General features: G+C 41.6%; 1 protein-coding gene across 1 annotated transcript in view; it reads right to left on the bottom strand.

The window, feature by feature from the left end:
* Nucleotides 1-24,285, bottom strand: part of LOC106581709 (uncharacterized) — a 123,926-nt gene that overhangs the window by 86,070 nt on the left and 13,571 nt on the right. Inside the window, exons 6-7 of the mRNA XM_082967291.1 lie at nucleotides 24,192-24,280; nucleotides 11,700-11,830 (exon numbers count right to left, since the gene is read on the bottom strand). Coding sequence (XP_082823417.1) covers nucleotides 11,700-11,830; nucleotides 24,192-24,280 — 220 coding nt within the window. The remainder of the gene's footprint in view (nucleotides 1-11,699; nucleotides 11,831-24,191; nucleotides 24,281-24,285) is intronic.

Genomic DNA, 24,285 nt, shown 5'->3' with positions numbered 1-24,285 from the left:
GTCTTCCTTTCCTGTGGCGGTCCTCATGAGAGCCAGTTTCATCATAGTGCTTGATGGTTGTGCGACTGCACTAGAAGAAACTTTCAACGTACTTGAAATTTTCCGCATTGACTGACCTTTATGTCTTAAAACTTCTTCAGGATTAGTGGGTCCCCTGCGGGACGGTTGAGCTAACATAGGCTAATTCAATTAGCATAAGGTTGTAAGTAACAATAATCTTTCCCAGGACATAAACATACAGTTGAAGTTTACATAAACGTAGGTTGGAGTCATTGAAAATAGTTTTTCAACCACTCCACAAATGTCGTGTTAACAAACTATAGTTTTGACAAGTTGGTTAGGACATCTACTTAGTCCATGACACAAGTCATTTTTCCAACATTTGTTTACAGACAGATTATTTCACTTATACTTATAATTCACTGTATCACAATTCTAGTGGGTCAGAAGTTTACATACACTAAGTTGACTGTGCCTTTAAACAGCTTGGAAAATTCAAAAAATTATGTCACGGCTTTAGAAGCTTCTGACAGGCTAATTGACATCATTTGAGTCAATTGGAGGTGTACCTGTGGATGTATTTCAAGGCCTACCTTCAAACTCAGTGCCTCTGCTTGAAATCATGGGAAAATCAAAAGAAATCAGCCAAGACCTCAGAAAACAATTGTAGACCTCCACAATTCTGGTTCCTCCAAACGCCTGAAAGTACCACGTTCATCTGTACAAACAATAGTACGCAAGTATAAACACTATGGGACCACGCAGTCATCATTCTGCACAGGAAGGAGATGCGTTCTGTCTCTTAGAGATGAACGTACTTTGGTGCAAAAAGTGCAAATCAATCCCAGAACAACAGCAAAAGACCTTGTGAAGATGCTGGAGGAAACAGGTACAAAAGTATCTATATCCACAGTAAAACGAGTCCTATATCGACATAACCTGAAAGGCTGCTCAGCAAGGAAGAAGCCACTGCTCCGAAACCGGCATAAAAAAGTCAGACTACAGTTTGCAACTGCACATGGGGACAAAGATCGTACTTTTCGGAGAAATGTCCTCTGGTCTGATGAAACAAAAATGGAACTGTTTGGCCATAATGACCATCGTTATGTTTGGAGAAAGAAGGGGGAGGCTTCCCAGCCGAAGAACACCATCCCAACCGTGAAGCACGGGGGTGGCAGCATCATGTTGTGGGTGTGCTTTGCTGCAGGAGGGACTGGTGTTCTTCACAAAATAGATGGCATCATGAGGAAGTAAAATGATGTGGATATATTGAAGCAACTTCTCAAGACATCAGTCAGGAAGTTAAAGCTTGGTCGCAAATGGGTCTTCCAAATGGACAATGACCCCAAGCATACTTCCAAAGTAGTGGCAAAATGGCCTAAGGACAACAAAGTCAAGGTATTGGAGTGGCCATCACAAAGCCCTGACCTCAATCCCACAGACAATTTGTGGGCAGAACTGAAAAAGCGTGTGCGAGCAAGGAGGCCTACAAACCTGACCCGGTTACACCAGCTCTGTCAGGAGGAATGTGCCAAAATTCACCCAAGGGAAGCTTGTGGAAGGCTACCTGAAACGTTTGACCCAAGTTAAACAATTTAAAGGCACTGCTACCAAATACTAACTGACCTAAGACAGAGAATTTTTACTAGGATTAAATGTCAGGAATTGTGAAAAACTGAGTTTAAATGTATTTGCCTAAGGTGTATGTAAACTTCTGACTTCAACTGCATCTGATATTGGCAGAAAGCTTAAATTCTTGTTAATTGAAATGCATTCCAGGTGACTACCTCATGAAGCTGATGGAGACAATGCCATGGCTACTTTGAAGAATCTCATGTGTTTAATACTTTTGTGGTTACAACATGATTCTTTTATTTCATCGATTTGATGTCTTCACTATTATTCTACAATATAGAAAATAGTAAAAAATAAAGAAAACCCTGGAATGAGTAGGTGTGTCCAAACTTTTGGCTGGGACTGTATGTTAAAGTGTGTCAAAAATGTAAGATGAAAACACAGTGTTAAAGGCACTGTGGGTGTGTATGATAACGATTTGAAAACACATGGTTTCACATGTGAAATGTCACTTATGAAGAATTCCAAAAACACGTTTTCACATGTGAAATGTCACGTGAAGTGTTCCAAAAACACATTTTCACATTTGATTTTTAACATGTGGTTTTTCCGTCAGGGGAGTGACATCTTACATTGAACGTCTTTCTGGCACACCTGGGGATTGATTTCAAGTTCTACTTAATCGCATACAGTACCAGTGAAAAGTTTGGACACACCTACTCACTCCAGGGTTTTTCTTTATTTTTACTATTTTCTACATTGTAGAATGATAGTGAAGACATCAAAATGATGAAATAACACATATGGAATCAAGTATTAACCAAAAAAGTGTTAAACAAATCAAAATATATTTTATATTTGAGCCCCCCTTTGCCTTGATGACAGCTTTTCACACTCTTGGCATTCTCTCAACCAGCTTCATGAGGTTGTCACCTGGAATGCATTTCAATTAACATGTGTGCCTTGTTGTGACAAGGTAGGGGTGGTATACAAAAGATAGCCCTATAAGTCCATATTTTGGCAAGAACAGCTCAAATGAGCAAAGAGAAATAACAGTCCATCATTACTTTAAGACATGAAGGTCAGTCTTCAAGTGCAGTCACAAAAACCATCAAGTGCTATGAGGGAACTGGCTCTCTTGAGGACCGTTACCTCTGCTACAAAGGACAAGTTCATTAGAGTTACCAGCTTCAGAAATTGCAGCCCAAATATATACTTCAGAGTTCAAGTAACAGACACATCTCAACATCAACTGTTCAGAGGAGACTGCATGAATGAATTTTTTATTTTATTTATTTCACCTTTATTTAACCAGGTAGGCTAGTTGAGAACAAGTTCTCATTTACAACTGCGATCTGGCCAAGATAAAGCAAAGCAGTGCGACACAAACAACAACACAGAGTTACACATGTAATAAACAAACATACAGTCAATAATACAATAGAATAAAAAGTCTATATACAGTGTGTGCAAATGAGGTAGGATAAGGGAGGTAAGGCAATAAATAGGCCATAGTGGGGAAATAATTACAATATAGCAATTAAACACTGGAGTGATAGCTGTGCAGAAGATGAGTGTGCAAGTAGAGATACTGGGGTGCAAAGGAACAAAATAAATAAAATAAATAACAGTATGGGGATGAGGTAGTTGGATGGGCTATTTACAGATGGGCTATGTACAGGTGCAGTGATCTGTGAGTTGCTCTGATAGCTGGTCCTTAAAGATAGTGAGGGAGATATGAGTCTCCAGCTTCAGTGATTTTTGCAGTTCGTTCGTCATTGGCAGCAGAGAACTGGAAGGAAAGGCGGCTGAAGAGGAATTGGCTTTGTGGGTGACCAGTGAAATATACCTACTGGAGCGCGTGCTACGGGTGGGTGCTGCTATGGTAACCAGTGAGCTGAGATAAGGCGGGTCTTTACCTAGTAAAGACTTATAGATGACCTGGAGCCAGTGGGTCTGGTGACGAATATGAGGCGAGGGCCAGCCAACAAGAGCATACAGGTCGCAGTGGTGGGTAGTATATGGGGCTTTGCTGACAAAACGGATGGCATTGAGATAGACTGCAGGTGTGGGCAGTGATCGGTTGAAGAGCATGCATTTAGTTTTACTTGCATTTAAGAGCAGTTGGAGGCCACGGAAGGAGAGTTGTATGGCATTGAAGCTCGTCTGGAAGGTTAGTTAACTTCTTTGGGATAGGGGGCAGTATTTTCACGTCCGGATAAAAAACGTACCCGATTTAATCTGGTTACTACTCCTGCCCAGAAACTAGAATATGCATATAATTAGTAGATTTGGATAGAAAACACTCTAAAGTTTCTAAAACGGTTTGAATGGTGTCTGTGAGTATAACAGAACTCATATGGCAGCTCAAAACCTGAGAAAAAATCCAACCAGGAAGTGACTTGTAGTTTTTCTATCTAATCCCTATTCAAACTACAGTGTCTGTGGGGTCATTTTGCACTTCCTAAGGCTTCCACTAGATGTCAACAGTCTTTAGAACCTTGTTTTATGCTTCTACTGTTACTGGGCAGAGAATAGGAGCTGTCTAAACCGGTGGACCAGTGAGTTGTTTACTGCGCGCTCACAAAGTCGAAAGAAAGGTTGAAAGAGAGGTTGAACAGGCTAGTAATAGGGGTTGCAACAATTTCGGCGGATCATTTTAGAAAGAGAGGGTCCAGATTGTCTAGCCCGGCTGATTTGTAGGGGTCCAGATTTTGCAGCTCTTTCAGAACATCAACTATCTGGATTTGGGTGAAGGAGAAATGGGGGAGGCTTGGGCAAGTTGCTGTGGGGGTTGCAGGGCTGTTGACCGCGGTAGGGGTAGCCAGGTGGAAAGTATGGCCAGCCGTTGAAAAATGCTTCTTGAAATTCTCAATTATCGCGGCTTTATCGGTGGTGACAGTGTTTCCTAGACTCAGTGCAGTGGGCAGCTGGGAGGAGGTGCTCATATTCTCCATGGTCTTTACAGTGTCCCAGAACTTTTTGGAGTTTGTGCTACAGGATGCAAATTTCTGTTTGAAAAAGCTAGCCTTTGCTTTCCTAACTGCCTGTGTATATTGGTTCCTAACTTCTCTGAAAAGTTGCATATCGCGGGGGCTATTCGATGCTAATGCAGTACGCCACAGGATGTTTTTGTGCTGGTCAAGGGCAGTCAGGTCTGGAGTGAACCAAGGGCTATATCTGTTCCTGGTTCTACATTTTTTGAATGGGGCATGCTTATTTAATATGGTGAGGAAAGCTCTTTTTCCTCTACTGACGGAATGAGGTCAATATCCTTCCAGGATACCCGGACCAGGTCGATTAGAAAGGCCTGCTCGCTGAAGTGTTTTAGGGAGCGTTTGACAGTGATGAGGGGTAGTCGTTTGACCGCAGACCAATTACGGACGCAGGCAATGAGGCAGTGATCGCTGAGATCCTGGTTGAAGACAGCAGAGGTGTATTTGGAGGGCAGGTTGGTTAGGATGAGGCCTTCACGGTCAAATTGCTGCAAAGAAACCACTACTAAAGGACTCCAATTAGAAGAAGAGACTTGCTTGGGACAAGAAACACGTGCAATGGACATTAGACCGTTGGAAATCTGTCCTTTGGTCTGATCTTTGGTTCCAACCGCCGTGTCTTTGTGAGACGCAGAGTAAGTGAACGGATGATCTTGGCATGTGTGGTTCCCACCGTGAAGCATGGAGGAGGTGGTGTGATGGTATAGGGATGCTTTGCTGGTGACACTGTCTGTGGTTTATTCAAGGCACACTTAACCAGCATGGCTACCACAGCATTTTGCAGTGATATGCCATTCCATCTGGTTTGTGCTTATTGGGACTATCATTTGTTTTTCAACAGGACAGTGACCCAAAACACACCTCCAGGCTGTGTAAGGGCTATTTGACTTAGAAGGAGAGTGATGGTGCTGCATCAGATGACCTAGCCTCCACAATCACCTGAACTCAACTCAATTGAGATGGACCATATAGTGATTGAAAAGCAGCCAACAAGTGCTCAGCATATGTGGGAATTCCTTCAAGACTGTCAGAAAAGCTTTCATGAGAGAATACCAAGAGGGCTACTTCGAAGAATCTAAAATATATTTTGATTTGTTTAACACTTTTTTGTAAAGAAAATATTCCATATGTGTTATTTCATAGTGTTGATGTCTTCACTATTATTCTACATTGTAGAAAATAGTAAAAATAAAGAAAAACCCTTGAATAACTAGGAGTGTCCAAACTTTTGACTGGTACTGTATGTTAACCATAAAATGGTATAGAATCAGCTTGATCCCCTCTGTCAAAGATGCTTGGATCTTCTTTTTTTATATTTTCAGCGGTATTGTTAACAAACACGCCCCCATAAAGAAAATTATATTTAAAAACAGGTTGAGCCCCTGGTTCGACTGTGATCTTGCGGAGTTACTCCACCTCAAGTATTGCATTTGGCGAAAGGCATACTCTATCCGGAGGCTATCCGGAAGGCCAAAGTTAGTTACTTTTAGGAGCAGGTCTCTCTCTGTGGGTCTAACACCATGAAGTTCTGGAAAATGGTTAAATACCTGGAGAATAAACCCTCCTCCTCACAGCTGCCCATGTCCCTTAAAGTTGATGTGGTTGTAACTGACAAGAAGCACATCACTGAGCTCTTTAATCACCACTTCATTAAGTCTGGATTCCTGCCCTTCCAACATTTCCTCATCTCCCACCCCTTCATAGCCTGGTTCCTCTCTAGGTTTCTTCCTAGGTTTTTGGCCTTTCTAGGGAGTTTTTCCTAGGGAGTTTTTCCTAGCCACCGTGCTTCTTTCACATGCATTGCTTGCTGTTTGGGGTTTTAGGCTGGGTTTCTGTACAGCACTTTGAGATATCAGCTGATGTACGAAGGGCTATATAAATAAATTTGATTTGATTTGAAATAAATTTGATTTAATGCGACTAGCCCCGACTCTTCTCCCTATTTTGCCCCTGCCCAGCTACAAAGTTTCTTCTTGCAGGCGGTCACTGCATCCGAGGTGCTAAAGGAGCTCCTGAAACTTGACCCCAAAAAAACATCTGGGTCAGATGGTTTAGACCCTTTCTTCTTTAAGATAGCTGCCCCTATCATCGCCAAGCCTATCTCTGAACTTTTTTACCTGTTTCTCCTTTCTGGGGAGGTTCCCATTGCTTGGAAGGCAGCAACGGTCTGTCCTTTATTTAAAGGGGGAGATCAAGCTGATCCTAACTGTTATAGGCCTATTTCAAATTTTTGCCCTGTTTATGAAAAGTGTTGGAAAAACTTGTCAATATTCAACTCACTGGCTTTCTTGATGTCTATAGTATTCTCTCTGGTATGCAATCTGGTTTCTGCTCAGGTTATGGATGTGTCACTGCAACCTTAAAAAGGTCCTCAATGATGTCACCATTGCCCTTGATTCTAAGCAATTTGTTGCTGCTATTTTTATTGACGTGGCCAAAGCTTTTGATACAGTAGACCATTCCATTCTTGTGGGCCGGCTAAGGAGTATTGGTGTCTCATAAGGTTCTTTGGCCTGGTTTGCTTACTACCTCTCACAGTGTATGAAGTCAGAACATCTGCTGTGTCCGCCACTGCCTGTCACCAATGGAGTACCCCAAAGCTCAATCCTAGGCCCCACGCTCTTCTCAATTTACATCAACAACATAGCTCAGGCAGTAGGAAGCTCTCTCATCCATTTATTTGCAGATGATATAGTCTTATACTCAGCTTGCCCCTCCCTGGATTTTGTGTCAAACGCTCTACAACAAAGATTTCTTAGTGTCCAACAGTCTTTCTCTACCCTTAACCTTGTTCTGAACACCTCCAAAACAAAGGTCATTTGGTTTGGTAAGAAGAATGACCCTCTCCCCACAGGTCTGATTACTACCTCTGAGGGTTTAGAACATGATGTAGTCACCTCATACAAGTACTTGGGTGTATGGCTAGAAGGTACACTGTCCTTCTCTCAGCACATATCAAAGCTGCAGGCTAAAGTTAAATCTAGACGTGGATTCCTCTATCGTAATCGCTCCTCTTTCACCCCAGCTGCCAAACTAACCCTGATTCAGATAACCATCCTACCCATGCTAGACAATTGAGTACTTTTTCCACCACTGTACCCCTGCTAGATTACGGAGACGTAATTTATAGATCGGCAGGTAAGGGTGCTCTCAAGCGGCTAGATGTTCTTTACCATTTGGCCATCAGATTTGACACCAATGCTCCTTATAGGACACATTGCACTCTATACTCCTCTGTAAACTGGTCATCTCTGCATACCCATTGCTAGACCCACTGCTTGATGCTTATTTATAAAACCCTCTTAGGACTCACTCCCCCCATCTGAGATATCTACTGCAGTCCTCATCCTCCACATACAACACCCGTTCTGCCAGTCACATTCTGTTAAAGGTCCCCAAAGCACACACATCCCTGGGCCGCTCCTCTTTTCAGTTCGCTGCAGCTAGCGACTGGAACGAGCTACAACAAACACTCAAACAGGACAGTTTTATCTCAGTCTCTTCATTCAAAGACTCGATCATGGACACTTTTATTGACAGTTGTGGCTGCTTTGCGTCATGTATTGTTGTCTCTACCTTCTTGCCCTTTATGCTATTGTCTGTGCCCAATAATGTTTGTACCGTGTTTTGTGCTGCTACCATGTTGTGTTGCTACCTTGCTGTGTTGCTACCATGCTGCATTGTCATGTGTTGCTGCCTTTCTATTTTCTTGTCTTAGTTCTCTCTTTATGTAGTGTTGTCTCTCTTGTCGTGATGTGTGTTGTTGCTTTTTAAATACCAGTTCCCCCATCCCCACAGGAGGCCTTTTGCCTTTTGGTAGACTGTCATTGTAAATACGAATTTGTTCTCAACTGACTTCCCTAGTTAAATAAAGGTTAAATTAAAAACTGTCAAAACGGATAATGACTTAACAACCCCCATGCCTTTAAAGCCTGTGTTGTCCCGAGTGGATTGAAACATAGATTTAACATAGTCTTATGTAATTATTTGATGAAAGTAGGCTAGTAATCAATCAATTAATCAATCAATGTGACTTATAAGCATTATAGGGAATGTAAAAGGTTCAAAACAGTATGGAGCATGTTGTTAACTTACAGGATGATCTCTTGTTAAAGCACCCTTTCCTTCAGCAAACATTTAACCTATCAATAGCTGACATATGTGAGTTCCTTTGTAGCAGATAACATGTTATTTGGGCTGTCTAGGAGTAAACTGCAGTATTTATCAGTTAAGTGTGTATAGGCAGGTTCTTCAGCAGTTACATTTTGATTACACATACACTACATGACCAAAAGTAGGACACCTGCTCGTCGAACATCTCATTCCAAAATCATGGGCATTAATATGGAGTTGGTCCCCCTCTTGTTGCTATAATAGCCTCCATTCTTCTGGGAAGGCTTTCCACAAGATGTTGGAACATTGCTGCAGGGACTTGATTCCATTCAGCCACAAGAGCATTAGTGAGGTCGGGCACTGATGTTGGGTGGTTAGGCCTGGCTCGCAGTCGGCGTTGCAATTCATCTCAAAGGCGTTCGATTCAGTTGAGGTCAATCAAGTTCTTCCACACCAATCTCAACAAATTATTTCTGTATGGACCTCGCTTTGTGCACGGGGGCATTGTCATGCTGAAAGAGGAAAAGGCCTTCCCTAAACTGTTGCCACAAAGTTGGAAGCACAGAATCGTTGATAATGTCATTGTATGCTGTAGAGTTGAGATTTCCCTTCACTGGAACTAAGGGGCCGCGCTTTGTGCTAGCCCAAACCATGAAAAACAGCCCCAGACTATTATTCTAACTCCACCAAACTGTACAGTTGCCACTAAGCATTCTGGCAGGTAGCGTTCTCCTGGCAACCCTGGCAACACAGAGAACGCATTTCCACTGCTCCAGAGTCCAATGGCGGCGAGTTTTACACCACTCTAGCCGACGCTTGGCATTGTGCATGGTGATCTTAGGCTTGTGTGCGGTTGCTCGGCCATGAAAACAGTTATTGTACTGACGTTGCTTCCAGAGGCAGTTTGGAACTCAGTAGTGAGTGTTGCAACTGAGGACAGACTATTTTTACACGCTACGCGCTTCAGCACTCTGCAATCCTGTTCTGTGAGCTTGTGTGGCCTACCACTTCGCGGCAGAGCCGTTGTTGCTCCTAGACGTTTCAATTTCACAATAACAGCACTTGCAGTTGACTGGGGCAGCTCTAGCATGGCAGAAATTTTACAAACTGACTTGTTGGAAAGTTGGCATCCTATAATGGTGCCACGTTGAAAGTCACTGAGCTCTTCAGTAAGGCCATTCTATTGCCAATGTTTGTCTATTGAGATTGCATGGCTGTGTGTTCAATTTTATACACCTGTCAGCAACGGGTGTGGCTGAAATAGCCGAATCCACTAATTTGAAGGGGTGTTCACATACTTTTGTATGTATAGTGTAAGTCTTAGCTTCGCTAAATGTGTATGTGTGGAGAAATCTTCACTTCTGCAAAACCTGTTTTTCATACAGTATGTTTCTATACAGATTTAGTATGAATGTTGTAAAATGTGTGTAAAATGTATGTAAAATAAGTCAATTGAGACTATCTAATTCAATAATTTTATTGCCCTTGGATCAGCAATACATTTGAAAGAATTGTTGTTGAGTAACCAGCCTGACAGGATGAAAGAATCAGGAATTATCTTGTACAAAGCAAGATAGTCTAATCTAAAGAAACTAATGTGCATTGCAAAATATTTGCTCTTTAAAATAGGATACAAATGTCCAAAACAAACAATATTAATACCAATTAACAGGATATATACTGTATTTTATTAAAAAGAAAGTATTTCCAAGATCATTTTTACTAGGCTGCACACCAGGTGCTAGAAAAGGGTCAATGTAAAAATGTTGATACTGTATGTTGAAAGAAATAGCCAAGAGAAAATGATGACTGTGTTCAAAATCTACAATACTCTCTCCATGGACTTAAACTAATTGATAAATATACATTTAACCAATTAAAGTACATTACCCTAAAGATATTAGTCAAATATTTCTGAGACCTATTGAACACATCAACATTATATTTTAGAGATCAAGTAAACATGAGTAATGTGAGTCAATTCCATGTGAAATCTAGAGCTAATGTCTTCAATGATCAATCTTGAATAACCAATGAGGTAGGCTGTGCCATTTCTAAGCATAACATTCCATGTTTCCATCTGTCATTCTACTCCTCTTTCACTCTGACCCTCAGTACTTTCCTAACCATCTTCTTCCACTCTCACACACCATAAATATATATACCATTTCTACCATTTATTCCCTTCGTATCAACTGCACTTGTCCTTTTGTCCTTCAGTCTCAGACTTTTCCCAATTCCAACTGTCTTTTTGCCCTCATAGGTTGCCTTACCATCGACTGCTTGAAGTTTCTTCTGTTTTCTGTGGCATACATGATGGTGGTGGGAATGCTCTCTTTCAAAGAGAGCTCCTGGAAATAGCTTTTATATGTTGTTGTTTGGGTGACTTTGGAGAGTTGTCCTGCGGAGGCCATTGTGGCTTAGTCAGCTTTTTGTCCTCCTCTACTTTAAAGGCTTTCTGTGGGGAGTGGGCTTGTGGAGGCCACACAACAGATATCTTATTACAATTTAGTCTGTTCTCGTCAATTGATTTCATAAATTCATTTTCAAGGGTGTCCTTTTCTGTTGTGCCTATGCTGCTCTGTGAATACCTCCAATCAAGTTGCTCTGATGAAGTGATGAGTCTGCCACTTTCATTGACATTCTTTTCATTGTGAAGTGTCTGACCAAATCGATTATCGTAGTTCCCTTTGGACTTGAATAGTTGTTTGTAGTGCGGTAAACAGTACAGATGTCCATGGAGAGAGACATAGTTGCCAAGGCTGGGGGAGACAGAACTAATTATTTTTCAAAACAGTGAAGTGTGAAGAAGGGCTACAATTCATTCCAAGATTCCACAAACATGTCAAACTTTTTTACTGCTTAATTTGCAAACATGACACAATAGAATTGGTGTCTTATGTGCAGCAACAAACTTTTGGGACCACAACCATTCAAGCACTGCTTACCAGTTCACAGCAAAAATCCACTCACAGTACTTTGAATTCCACTTGGTTTGGTTGATATGTACTTTACCTTAATTTATTTCTGCAGTGCTCGCAGCAGAAACAAGATTTATGGAATTTTTTTCTGTCCGCTATTAGAGCCTCCATCGGATAGACCCTCCTCCGACATACAGTGCAAAGCTCCGACTTGGGAACTCGAGTCTGCCAAAGAAAAGTGAACACCATTATAGCCTTTTCTATCACAACATACAATGACTAAGTTATTAAGAAATGTTATCAAGGTGTAATTACATGACCATGCGTAGTATAGTAAATCATCAAACAGGCACAATCAAAAAATACATTATTTACCGATAAACAGTATTGACCCAATCATGTACTTTGTGTTGGTTTTGAAGGTCAACAATGAGAACGGTTGTATTTAAATAGGATCATTACAATATATTGTATGTGTGAGATTCTATTCTGGCATGTCATCATAACATGCTTAGGTCTTGTTCTTTTGCCATGTTTTATCCATTGACGCATTTGTTGTTTTTTCATTCACAATAATCTCTCTCCATGTTAAAGCAGGCACATGTAAATATGTTAGGTCTCATTGAATATCAGAGGGGGCATTTTTACATGCCATTATTAACAGTTAGTTTAAGTTCTGTCATGCAGGCAGCACAACTCTTTACCAGTATCAACAGTCTTCGTTTGATGTGACACAACATGTGATGTTCTCTCCTCCGAGACACTGTAGCCGAGACTCTTGAAAAAACTCTCACTCTCCGTCCATGTTTTGTGGAAATTCCTCAGCAACTCTTCAGTGGAAGCCTCATCAGGGGTTTCAGACGGCGTCACCTGAGAACCTTTTTTTTTTACCACGTCAGCATATGAGAAGGGGGGACGGTGGGTTGGTACGCTCTTTGAGTGCTGGGAAACAGTTGTGCTGCTCAGTGATCCAATCGTGTTGTTGCCTAATTCACCTAAGTTCAGGAAATGCTCTGTGACTAACTTGGTTTCAGAGTCTGTTGGGTCTGCTGACGTTTGTTGCACTTCTTTCTGGGAAGGCAGGGGCGAAATCTGCCCGGAGCCCCTCTGTGTCTCCTGGGTGTTCTCCTGCTTTGAACTGTCTGTTGTGTTTTCACTCAGGTTTGACTCCAGCTCATCTGGTTGATTTTTCTCATCTTTGAAAGATGGACTTTGCTCACTCATTTCAAAAACATTTTTAATAGACTTGATGTCAAAAGTAAGCATTTCCTCCTCTTGAGTTAATGTATTTTCTATGTCAGACTTTGTGTATTCCGTCTCACTCCCACGTCTTTCTCTCATTGTGATAGGCTTTCTGACATAAACTTTCTCTTCTGGTGTTTCAAATTTGTTGACTAATCCAGACAAGTCCACCTTTGGAAGGTTCTCCTTCTCATTCTCTTGGTTTTCTGGTTCGAGCTCCTCCATATCTGGGCCCAAGCGCTCTGGTATGTCAATGGGATCCTTTCGAATGTAAGTCTTATTAACTTTAGCTTTATGAGTCTCTTCAAAAAACTCTCTCTTGTCTCTCACTGATGTCACTGCTGATGAGTCTGATAATTCAGAAGTTTCCATAGCCTCTATGGCAGTGGACTCCCACCGGTCATCCCACATAAATCCCACTTCTTCAGAGATTTTCTCTGTGATTTTCTCAGTTGTGTTTTGTACGTCTTCCTTCCTCTCTTGGTTTTCTGTTTCAGGCTCCATAATGGTTGGACCTAAGTGCACTAGGATATCAATAAGGTCTTTTCGTACATCAGTCTTATTTATTTCAGCTTTTTGTGCCTCTTCAAAAAACTCTCTCTTGTCTCTCACTGATGTAGTCACTATTGATGACTCTGAAGCTTCCATCAATTCTTTATCGGTTGACTCTGTAGATCCCACTACTTCAGTGCTGTTCTCTGTGATTTTCTCAGATGTGCTTTGTGTTTCATCCTTACTGTCTTGGTTTGTTGTTTTGGGCTCCTCCATGTCTGGGCACAAGCGCTCTGGTATGTCAATGGGATCCTTTCGCACATAAGTCTTATTAACTTTAGCTTTATGAGTCTCTTCAAAAAACTCTCTCTTGTCTCTCACCGATGTCACTGCTGATGAGTCTGACAATTCAGAAGTTTCCATAGCCTCTATGGCAGCTGACTCCCACTGGTCATCCCACATAAATCCCACTTCTTCAGAGATTTTCTCTGTGATTTTCTCAGTTGTGTTTTGTATATCTTCCTTCCTCTCTTGGTTTTCTGTTTCAGGCTCCATAATGGTTGGACCTAAGTGCTCTAGGATATCAATAGGGTCTTTTCGTACATAGGTCTTATTTGTTTCAGCTTTTTGTGCCTCTTCAAAAAACTCTCTCTTGTCTCTCACGGATGTAGTCACTATTGACGACTCTGACATTTCTGAAGCTTCCATCAATTCTTTATTGGTTGACTCTGTAGATCCCACTACTTCAGTGCTGTTCTCTGTGATTTTCTCAGATGTGCTTTGTGTTTCATCCTTACTGTCTTGGTTTGTTGTTTTGGGCTCCTCCATGTCTGGGCCCAAGCGCTCGGGTATGTCAATGGGATCCTTTCGTACATAAGTCTTATTTTCTGCAGCTTTTTGTACTTCTTCAAAAAACTCTCTCTTGTCTCTCACTGATGTAGTCACCATGGATGAGTCTGAGATTTCTGAAGTGTCCATGTCTTCTTTATCCATTTGAGGGAATGACCTTCCACCTGTGACCTTCACAGCAGCCTTTTGAGCCTCTTCATATAATTCTTTTTTGTGTTTTTTGGCAGTGACAATTGTCTTGGCTAACATTTCAGAAGTTTCCTCAGTTTGTTCCTCAATTTTGATCTGCCGATAGAATGATGCGGGGGGTTCCACAATGTCAGATTTATTTTCTGTGACTTGCATAGGAAGAGGAACTGGAGAAAGCTGGGCTGTAGTATCTTTTATCCACGCCAAGTTCTCTGCTCTAGGAAAGGTAGGAGAGGGTGTGGCCCTATTGATGTGTGATGTAGGAGGTTCAAATTTGCGAGGGGGAGGAGTTGGGGGAGTGGCTGGTCTGAGCGTTGGGATAGGTGATGGGGTTATTCTCCGAGGTGAGTCCGTTCTCTGGGTAGATTCAATGGTAATAAAGGTGGGTGAGGGTGAGCGCATCCGTAGTAAGGGTGAGGGTGCGCTACGATCAATAGATTTTACAGTCAACTCTTGCTTTTTGCTTTCATGTGATGTCTTTTTACTTTCCACAACTTTCTTCTGACATTCAACTTTCGAAGAGCCAACACTTATCTTACGTATTTTTTGAGTTGCACCACCAACAATGATCTTTTCAGAAGTAGGTTTACTCTCATGCTTCTCCAGAGTAGTGTGGGTTCCCTCTAAACACATCAGCTTTGCTTTTGCTAGTTTTTTCACATTTGAAACAATTTCTGTAAGCTTTTGTATATTATGTTCAACTGCAGTTCCCTCCAAATAAATTGTTTCCTCAGGACCAATGAGCCACTCTGGAATAGTATTGAGCAATGTCTTCACAGATTTAGAATCCACTTGTCCTGTAGCTCCCTCTAACTCTGTTATATGTAAGATTAACTTCTGGACATGTTCTCGTCTTTGAGAATCCTCAGTGCTCCCTGTTGAGGGATTCGCAGGTTCCTTTTGTGCTGAGTGGCTTGTCATTTTTCCACTTTCCACTTTCACTTGAACATTTCTGTATTCCTCCTTTGGTTTCTCTTGAATCTGCTGGTTTGCAGTCACCTCTTTCTTCTTTTGCGATGCCTTGATTTGTTTTTCGACTTTCACTGTTCCTTGTTCCTGGATACTTTGATGAACTTTGCTTTCAGTGATAATCACTTCCTTATGTACCTGAATGTGTTCCTCTTGATGGGCTTTGTGCGTCTGCACTACAGTGATCTCCAGACTTTGAGTGGAACTTTCAGAAACAGATTTAGTTGATTCTGCAGAGGCAGCCGCATCTTTGGCTTTTGACCTCTTCTTCTTCTTCTTCTTCTTTCTTGCGGGAGTTGGAGTTGCTGGTTGGTTGTCATTAACAGCAAGAGCTTTCTGACTGTCCTCCTTGACCTTGACTTTGTCCTCAGTCTCATGATGCGTTTGCTCACTAGAAACCTTTACCTTAGTGACATCCTTCACTTCCACCTTTACATCCTTCACCTGTGAAATGATTTCCTTCTTAGTTTCATCTGGCTGTTTCATGTCTTTTACTTCTACTTGCTTTTCTTGCCCTTTGGTCTTCTTTTTGCCTGTTTTGACATTAGTTTCTGAGGTTACCTTTTCTACTTTAATTGACTGACTAGGAACCTTCTCAGGTGCTTGTGATACATAATGATCATATTTATTTTTGTCTTCCAAGGGTGATTTGGCTGCTTTGACAATTGTTTCTTGGGTTACCTTTTCTGTTTTGGTAGGCTGGTCAGAAACCTTTTCGGGTCCTTGGGATGCAGAATTATCCTTGTTCTTCTTATCCTCAGATTTATGGGAATCTTTAGTTTTTAGATTTCTGACATCTTTCTTGGCATCTGTTTTTTTATCTTCAACCTTTTTAGCATCACTGGTCGAGATCTGGACTTGAGAGGTGGTTTTGAGGTTTTTTACATCTTTCATTACATAGTTTTGTGTATTTTCAACCTTAGCATCACTGGTCAAGATCTGGACTTGAGAGGTGGTTTTGAGGTTTTTTACATCTTTCATGACATCTTTTTTTGTATCTTCAACCTTTTTAGCATCACTGGTCGAGATCTGGACTTGAGAGGTGGTTTTGAGGTTTTTTACATCTTTCATGACATCTTTTTTTGTATCTTCAACCTTTTTATCGTCACTGGTCGAGATCTGGACTTGAGAGTGGGTTTTGAGGTTTTTGACATTTCTTTTCATATTTTCAACCTTTTTATAGTCACTGGTCGAGATCTGGACTTGAGAGTTGGTTTTGAGGTTTTTTACATCTTTCATGACATCTTTTTTTGTATCTTCAACCTTTTTAGCATCACTGGTCGAGATCTGGACTTGAGAGGTGGTTTTGAGGTTTTTGACATCTTTCCTGACATCTTTTTTTGTATTTTCAACCTTTTTATCGTCACTGGTCGAGATCTGGACTTGAGACTTGGTTTTAAGGTTTTTGACATCTTTCCTGACATCTTTTTTCATATCTTCACCCTTTTTAGCATCACTGGTCGAGATCTGGACTTGAGAGTTCATTTTTAGATTTTTTACATCTGCTTTTGTATTTTCAAACTTTTTTGCATCACTGGTCGAGATCTGGACTTGAGAGCTACTTACAGCAAAGTGTGACTGCTCTGTGTATGCTGACAATACCTGTTGTTTATCTGCAGTAACTGGCTGTTGCTTTGTGGAGGAAATAGATGTCTGGTGCTGAATGGAGGAGACTTTGGATGTTTCATTAGAGACAATATGGTGTTTAGTTGCAGAAATAACAGCAGATTCAGGGAGATTTTGCTCATTCCCAGCAGAGATCAAATTCGTGCTTGAAGGAGTATCTGAGATTTGGGCTTGCTTGGAAAAATCAGATGACAGTGTGTCTGACTTGACATTGGACACAGTCTTTTCAGCATTCTCTTGAGTGAAACCAAACATCATGCTCTTGTTTGATTGCTCCATTCTGGTCTCCTCAGAGGAGAGCATTTCAAGGGCAGCAGTTACTGGCTCATGCATGAAAATGGGACTCAGTGTAGCAGGTGATGTACTACCCACTTTCTGTTTTCTGTACTTTTCCTCTGCCTTTATTAATGGAGTTTTGAATTGAGTGGATTTCAGGAAGGGAGAGGGTGGATGTGTTAATCTTATAGGGGCAACATAAACTTTCTTTAATTGTTGTGGTGATTCTGGTGGTTTTGGGATGTCAGATGAAACTGTTTTTGATGAAAATGATGTTGATTCAATTTGAGTTTTGCTGATTTCCACCACAGATTTGTTGGCTATGGTTGTATGTTTCTCTGAGGTTGCCTGTTGAATTTTCTGAATCTGACCGTTTGGCCCAAGTTTTGACACTTGGTGCAATGCAGGACCTTTCACCTTTTTGACAGTAACTTTTGTGGCTTTAGCTAGTGATTGATGAGGTGTCTGGGATGACATAGAGTCCAGTTCATACTGTGAGGGTGGGGGTGGAAGGAAATCCTGTGGTGGTGGGGGAGGGAAATTATCAGTCTCAACAGGTGGTGGGGGAGGAGGCGTTGGGGGAGGAGGAAGGTCCAAGTCCAGCCTATTGATAGAGGAGGCTGGGGTTAGGGATGATTGATCATCACATGGAGGTGGGGGAGGGAGAGAAACTTCAGACTCAGACAATGTCCGTGTTGGGGTAAGAACATTTGTTTTCACTTTGGTTTTATCTAGTCTGATCAAACCCTTTCTACTTGAATTGAGGTTACAGAACTTAGTCTCCAATGTTTTAATACCATGGTTTTGAGTGATGGTTGTGTGTTGTATTACTTCCGTTGATTGTTGAGTAGTCTGTGATTCAGATGTATTAATTGTGGTTTGAGTTGAGAGGGATTGATTCTCTGGTGTTGAGCTCTCCGTTTTGACTGAATTAGCCGTCTTTATTTTCCGTAAGTTTCTTTGTGCTTCAATGCTTTGAGACCTATTTTTAAGTGTCTCACTCTCAGTTTTGTTTACAACAGAACATTCATGGCTACCTTGCTGTGAATGTAATAGAGGGCTTCCTTGCTGTGAGCGCAATGGAGAGCTCACAGGAACTTTGACCCTTCTAGCTCCCACTCTGATTTTAGGAGGTGCACGCTGAGCTGATTCCAGCAAGGATTTGATTGTGCCTTTAACATCACCCTTTATCACCTCCTCTTTCTCTGGTTGAGTTTGTTCCTCCCTTGCCTCCTGCACCTCATGTGTCTCGTAGAGTGACTTAATGGACATTTTCACATCACCCTCGAAGCTGGGTCTCCGTGTCATTCTTGGAGAAGCTGGTGGTTCCAATAAGAGCTCAATAGTGCCTCTCACATTTCCCTGAACATCCATTTCCTGTTGACATGTCCTCCTGTCATTAGAAGCCTCTTGTAAACATTGCTTGGCTGTATGAATGTTGCCTTTTACAATCTCTTCCTTCTCGATAGCCCTGACTGTTTGCTTTGCCTGCTCCAGGGATTTTAAGGTACCTTTGATGTCTCCAGGTACTAAATCTTCGATGACAACTTCAACTTTGGAGGTTGCAGATTTCTCTAGGGACCTCAATGCCCCTTTGATGTTGCCGCGGACAATCTCTGGCTTTTCCACCTCCTTGGGCCGTCTTTGAGCCAACTCAAGGTGCCTTCGGGCTTTGTGTATGTTACCTCTTACCACCTCCTCTTTCTCTACAAACACTGTCTGATTTACAAACTGAGACAACGAGTTCATAGTGGCTTTCAAATCGCCCCTCACAATTTCCTCTTTCTGTAGGCCATCCAGTGAGAGTGTGGGTTCAGTCATGAAAACCTTGACTGAGTTGTGAACATCTCCGCACACTATGTCCTCTTCATCTACTGTACGTTCAATTTGTGCTCGATTACTGTCAAGAATGAGTTTTGTCCCCTTAATATCTCCTCTAATAATCTCCTCTTTCTCTACCTTTTCAGGTGGAGTCTCATCTGGCTCTACCTGGAGTTGTTTGAGATAGTCAAGCGCCCCAGATTCAATGCATGTGGAGTAAAAGTTCACGTTTCCCTTTTCGTTCTCATCCACCTTTATCCTCATCTGCTCTTGGTTTTCTGGGTTGGATAGTCTTTGGAGTGCATTTCTTATATTGCCTTTGATTATATCCTCTTTTTCAACACTGATGTCCTCTTCTTTATTTAGAAGAGAATATATAGTCATTTGCACATCTCCCTTCTCATCCTCTTGAAGGAGTATACCACGTTTAGCAGATCCTCCCTCTTTGAGAAGATTGTTTACAGCTTCCTGGATGTCACCTCTTAATATTTCCTCCTTTTCCACACTGATGCCCCTCTCTTGGTTGAACAGTTGATGCACTGTTGTACTGATATTACCCTTCTCTTCTGACTCTACCACTACCCCCTTCTCAATTCTTTCCCGACGGTTCAAAAGATTCATCATAATGTTGCTCAGATCCCCGCTGATGATTTCCTCTCTTTGGATCTCTGGAGAATCCTTATTCATTAGCTGGTATTTTGCCATTCTAACGTCCCCAATTTCATCTGCTTCAATGAGTACTCCTTTTGAATTAACGATTTTCTGGCTATAAAGTTCTTCAAGGGTTCCTTTGATACTTTTACCCAGGATTTCCGACTTCTCAACACTGTTCTCATTAAAGTCATGGAACGGAGTTGTTTCAAACAGCCATGTTGTTGTCTTTACATCGGCTTTGGGGATTTCCTCTTGAATAACTACTGTATCTTCCTCATCTATCTCCTTTATATGGTCAAGGGGATTCTGTTCAAAGAGCCACACTGATTGTCTAACATCTCCCCTTAACACCTCCTCTTTCATGACTGTTTCTATTAAATTCTCTTCGCTCTGGCTACGTATTTTATCCATTGTTTGAGTTTCGAACATCCATTTTGCTGTCCTGACATCACCTTTCTGGATTTCACTCACATTAACTGTTCGCACAGACTTCTGTGACAGCTCATCAGATTCAAATCGCAGTTTATTCATTCTAACATCTCCTCCTTGAATATCTTCAACAGTTTTAACTGACATTTTTATATCCTCTGCAATCGTATCAAGTGGCTGTGTTTCAAATCTCCACTTGGCTGAAGTAACATCTCCTTTCTGAACATCCTCCTGTGTGACAGATTTGATGACATAGACCTCATCTGTATCCCTGATAGAATCAAGAGGCTTGGTTTCAAACAACCACCGGGACCCGATCACATCACCCTTCAATATCTCCTCGCTTGTGACAGTGGTGACCTCATGATAATGGCCCTCTTTGTCTTGAATGGCATAAAGAGGCTGAGTTTCAAACATCATGGTGTAGTTCCTCACATCCCCTTTCTCTTCCTCCTCACAAGTTATTTTCTGCAACTTTGTAATATCTATTTCTGAGGAAACCTCCTGGATTTTGTCTAAGGAGTACGTCTCAAAAATAAAACGACCTTTGTCCACATTTCCTCCTTGTACATCAGTCACAGTGCGGGTGTCCAGAGTCTCTTCTTGGATATCACGTATGGCATCTATGGACTGGTTCTCAAAGAGCCATTTGCAGTTCACCACATTTCCTTTCTGGATGTCCTCTGATTGTGTAGTTGATTGTGTAGTTTTGAGCCTTTGCATGAACTCCTCAGATGTTGAGGTCATGATATCGGAGGACTGATTCTCAAAGATATACTTCATTCTATTGACATCTCCTGACTGAATGTCAATCTCTGTAACCCTCTTAAAGCTCTCATCCTCCCCTGTGATGTTCTCAAGATTCTCCGTCTCAAATAAAAAACGAGCCATTCGTACATCTTTGCCCTGGACATCTTCTTGATTCACAGTGCATGTTTGTAGAACAGTTTCTGTTTCATCTCGGATAGTGTCAAGTGCCTGTGTCTCAAACAACCATGTGCATATTTTTACATCTCCTTTGCGTATCTCCTCACTCTCATTTTCACTCTTCAACTCCTCCTTCTCATATGGGACATTCATTAGTTTAGTCTCGAATAACCATTTACCGGTTTTAACATCACCTTTTACTACCTCAACACTTTCCTTAGTTGTACTTTCCTCGTCTTCAATATTGCTGAAGTATTTAATTGCATCAAGAGGCTGTGTTTCAAACAGCCACTTGGCAGTTTTAACGTCACCAGACTCAACTTCTTCTTTGGATATTCCCTTAATAACTTGATAATTAGTGACACTTTCATCAAACTGGTCAATGGGGCATGTTTCAAACATCCATTTGCAGCTTGTTACGTCTCCCTTGACAACCTCTTCCCGATGCACTGTTTTCACCTCATGGTAATGGCCAGAGCTGTCTTGCATGGCGTACATTGGTGTAGACTCAAACAGATGTTTGTTCGATTTCACAGAGCCACATGTTACACCTTCCACGAGTATCTTTTGAGATTCATCCCATCTGGTTAAGTCTGTGGTTTCAAATATTTGCTTGTAGTTTGAGACATCCACTTTATCAATTTCCTCCAGGTTAATGGTTCGAATAACTTCCTTCTTTTCCTCTTGAATCTGCTCCAGGGGTTGACTTTCGAAAACCCATTTCTGGTGTCTCACATCCCCCTTCTCTTCATCAAGTCTCACCATTTTTTGTAGTTTCCCAACCTCAGCAAGGTCTTTTAAATTGTCAGCTGGAGTGGTTTCAAAGTAATGTCTTGCTGATCTGACATTGCCTCTGACAATTTCCGCCTTGGACAAGGCTCTAGCATTTGAATCATCTTTCAAAGTATCCATTGCCTGAGTCTCAAATACCATGCAATTGTTACGGACATCTGCGTTGTAGCTTGTACCTTGATCTTCAGTGAGATTTTCAAAGTTCACAGTACGAATAATCCCCTTCTTCTCGTCTCTTATGTTCTCTAGTCGTTCATTCTCAAACATCCATTTTTGGTGTCTTATATCACCCTTCTGTTCTTCAGCTGCCACTAACGTTTTGAGCCTCCCTACCTCATTGAGGTCCTTCAAAGCTGCCACGGGACTAGTTTCAAAGAAGTGTCTTGCAGATCTAACATTACCACCGATAGTCGGGGGTCTAGCATTTTCATCATCTTTCAGAGAATCCATTGGCTGACTTTCAAACGCTAAGCAATGCTTTCGAACATCGGCTCCAATTATCTCTTCCTTTTGCAGCGTTGAGCTCTCCCATTCATCTTCATTAACGGAGTCTAAGGTCTTTGTCTCAAACAACCATCTACTCCGGTGAACATCTCCTTTATAGTTGTCTTCCATGGACAGGCTACACACAAGTTTCACTGGGGCAGCGAGTTTATTAGTCATGTCCAGGGCTTGGGTATCAAAAAGCCAGGTCGATGTTTTAGTGTCCCCCTTCTCAGTCTCCACTTTGCGTATAGATGTTATCTCCAACATCTGGCCAGACTGTCCCATGAGGACACACATAAACTGAGTATCAAATGTGCTTGTGATCGTCTTCCCTGCTCCCTTTATTTCCTCAAGCACTGATCTCAGACTCAGGAGGTGACTGTCATCAATGGTCTCAGTATGACCTAAAGTTTCCATGTACTGAGATTCAAGCATGTGTATAGTAGAGCTGCCATCTTCCTGGGTAAACACTATCTCTTTGGTTAGCTCTTCATCGCCATGCATTTTGTTCAGGGTCTCCATGGGTTGGTTTTCAAACAACCAGGCTGCAGCACGGACATCTCCTTTGTCCAACGTATTGAACTTGTGTCTATATTTAGTTGAAGCTATGTTGTCTGATCCCAATGCATCCATGGGCTTGGTCTCAAACATCCATGCTTTGCTTCTTACATCACTCCCAACAATCATCTCCTGTTCCATGTTTTGGTCGTCATCCTCATTTGAGGCATCATCTTTGATGGCATCAAGAGGTTTGTTCTCAAACATCCAGCGCATTGACTGCACCTCCCCTCTGAGGATCTCATCCCATTCCAGGTATTCTTCTTCTGGGCTAATGCATTCGTTGGGGCTGCTACCATTATCCTCGTATATATACCTGGTCTCCCCTGTGAACTCCTCCTGACTCTCTTGTTGGGTGTTTTCATACTCAGCCACATCACTATACATCTCTATGTTTTTACGCACCTCAGGATGGATATGCTTGTAAAGGCGCTTTAACTCATACTGGTTTCTCTGCCTGGAGTATTCCTGTCTACTGAGTGGACGTTTAGAAGGGTAAGCTGATTCCGGGGGCTCAGGTGATAAGTAGCACTCTACTGGCATATCTGGACTTTCTGATGGGACCTGCAGTAAGTCTGGGGGTGGAGGTGGGAAGTACTCTAAATCTTCTGGAGGTGGTGGAGGGAAATATTCGGTGTCCTCGTAGTCAACTGCAATAGCAGATGTGTCCTCTATCACTTCAGTAGCAGAATTTTTCCATATATCACTTGATGAGACATTATGTATCTCACTTGATGAGAAATTCTGTATCGCACTTGATACATTTTGTATCTCACTTGTTGAGACTTGTTTTTCTGATATATTTGAAGCCCAATGAGACCTATTGATGTCAGCTCGGCCAATCTTTTTGGGAAGAAAATAATTATTGGGGTCATTAGAGGTCCCCAACATGTTTTAAGAAACAACATTTAAATGCAAACATGACATATATAGCTTGTTTAGCATGCCAACTCTTTGTTTAGCACAAATTGTCAATATTCAATCTCATCGTTATTAACTGAGGGATTGGTGCCCGAACATGGTTTGATAAAATCATTTTTATAATTTTGAAAACAAGGGGAAAAAACTTCAGTGTTATTTAATTAACGAGCTGTAATTACACATTAGCTACACTGCTACTAATTACCATTAAACTAAAGTTAATAACTTTTTCAGCAATGGGGATAAAAAGCAGCAGGGTTTGTGTACAGTAACCTAACCCAAAATGATCCAGTTTTTGTCCGTTGAAATAAAACGTGTTTAAGACCAAGCATGTTAATTAACCATGTCCAATTACCTTCATTGGCTTGCTTGGGGCAGCTTCTTCAATGGTTCTCTCAAAGTGATCTCTTAATTCCTTGGTTGTAAGTCTAGGACCTTCCTCCTCTAAA

This window comes from Salmo salar, chromosome 21 (genome assembly GCF_965601325.2).
Source record: "Salmo salar chromosome 21, fSalSal1, whole genome shotgun sequence".
NCBI classification, from domain to species: domain Eukaryota; kingdom Metazoa; phylum Chordata; class Actinopteri; order Salmoniformes; family Salmonidae; genus Salmo; species Salmo salar.
Note: the sequence above shows the minus strand (reverse complement) of the source record. Positions and strands in the feature narration are given on the sequence as shown.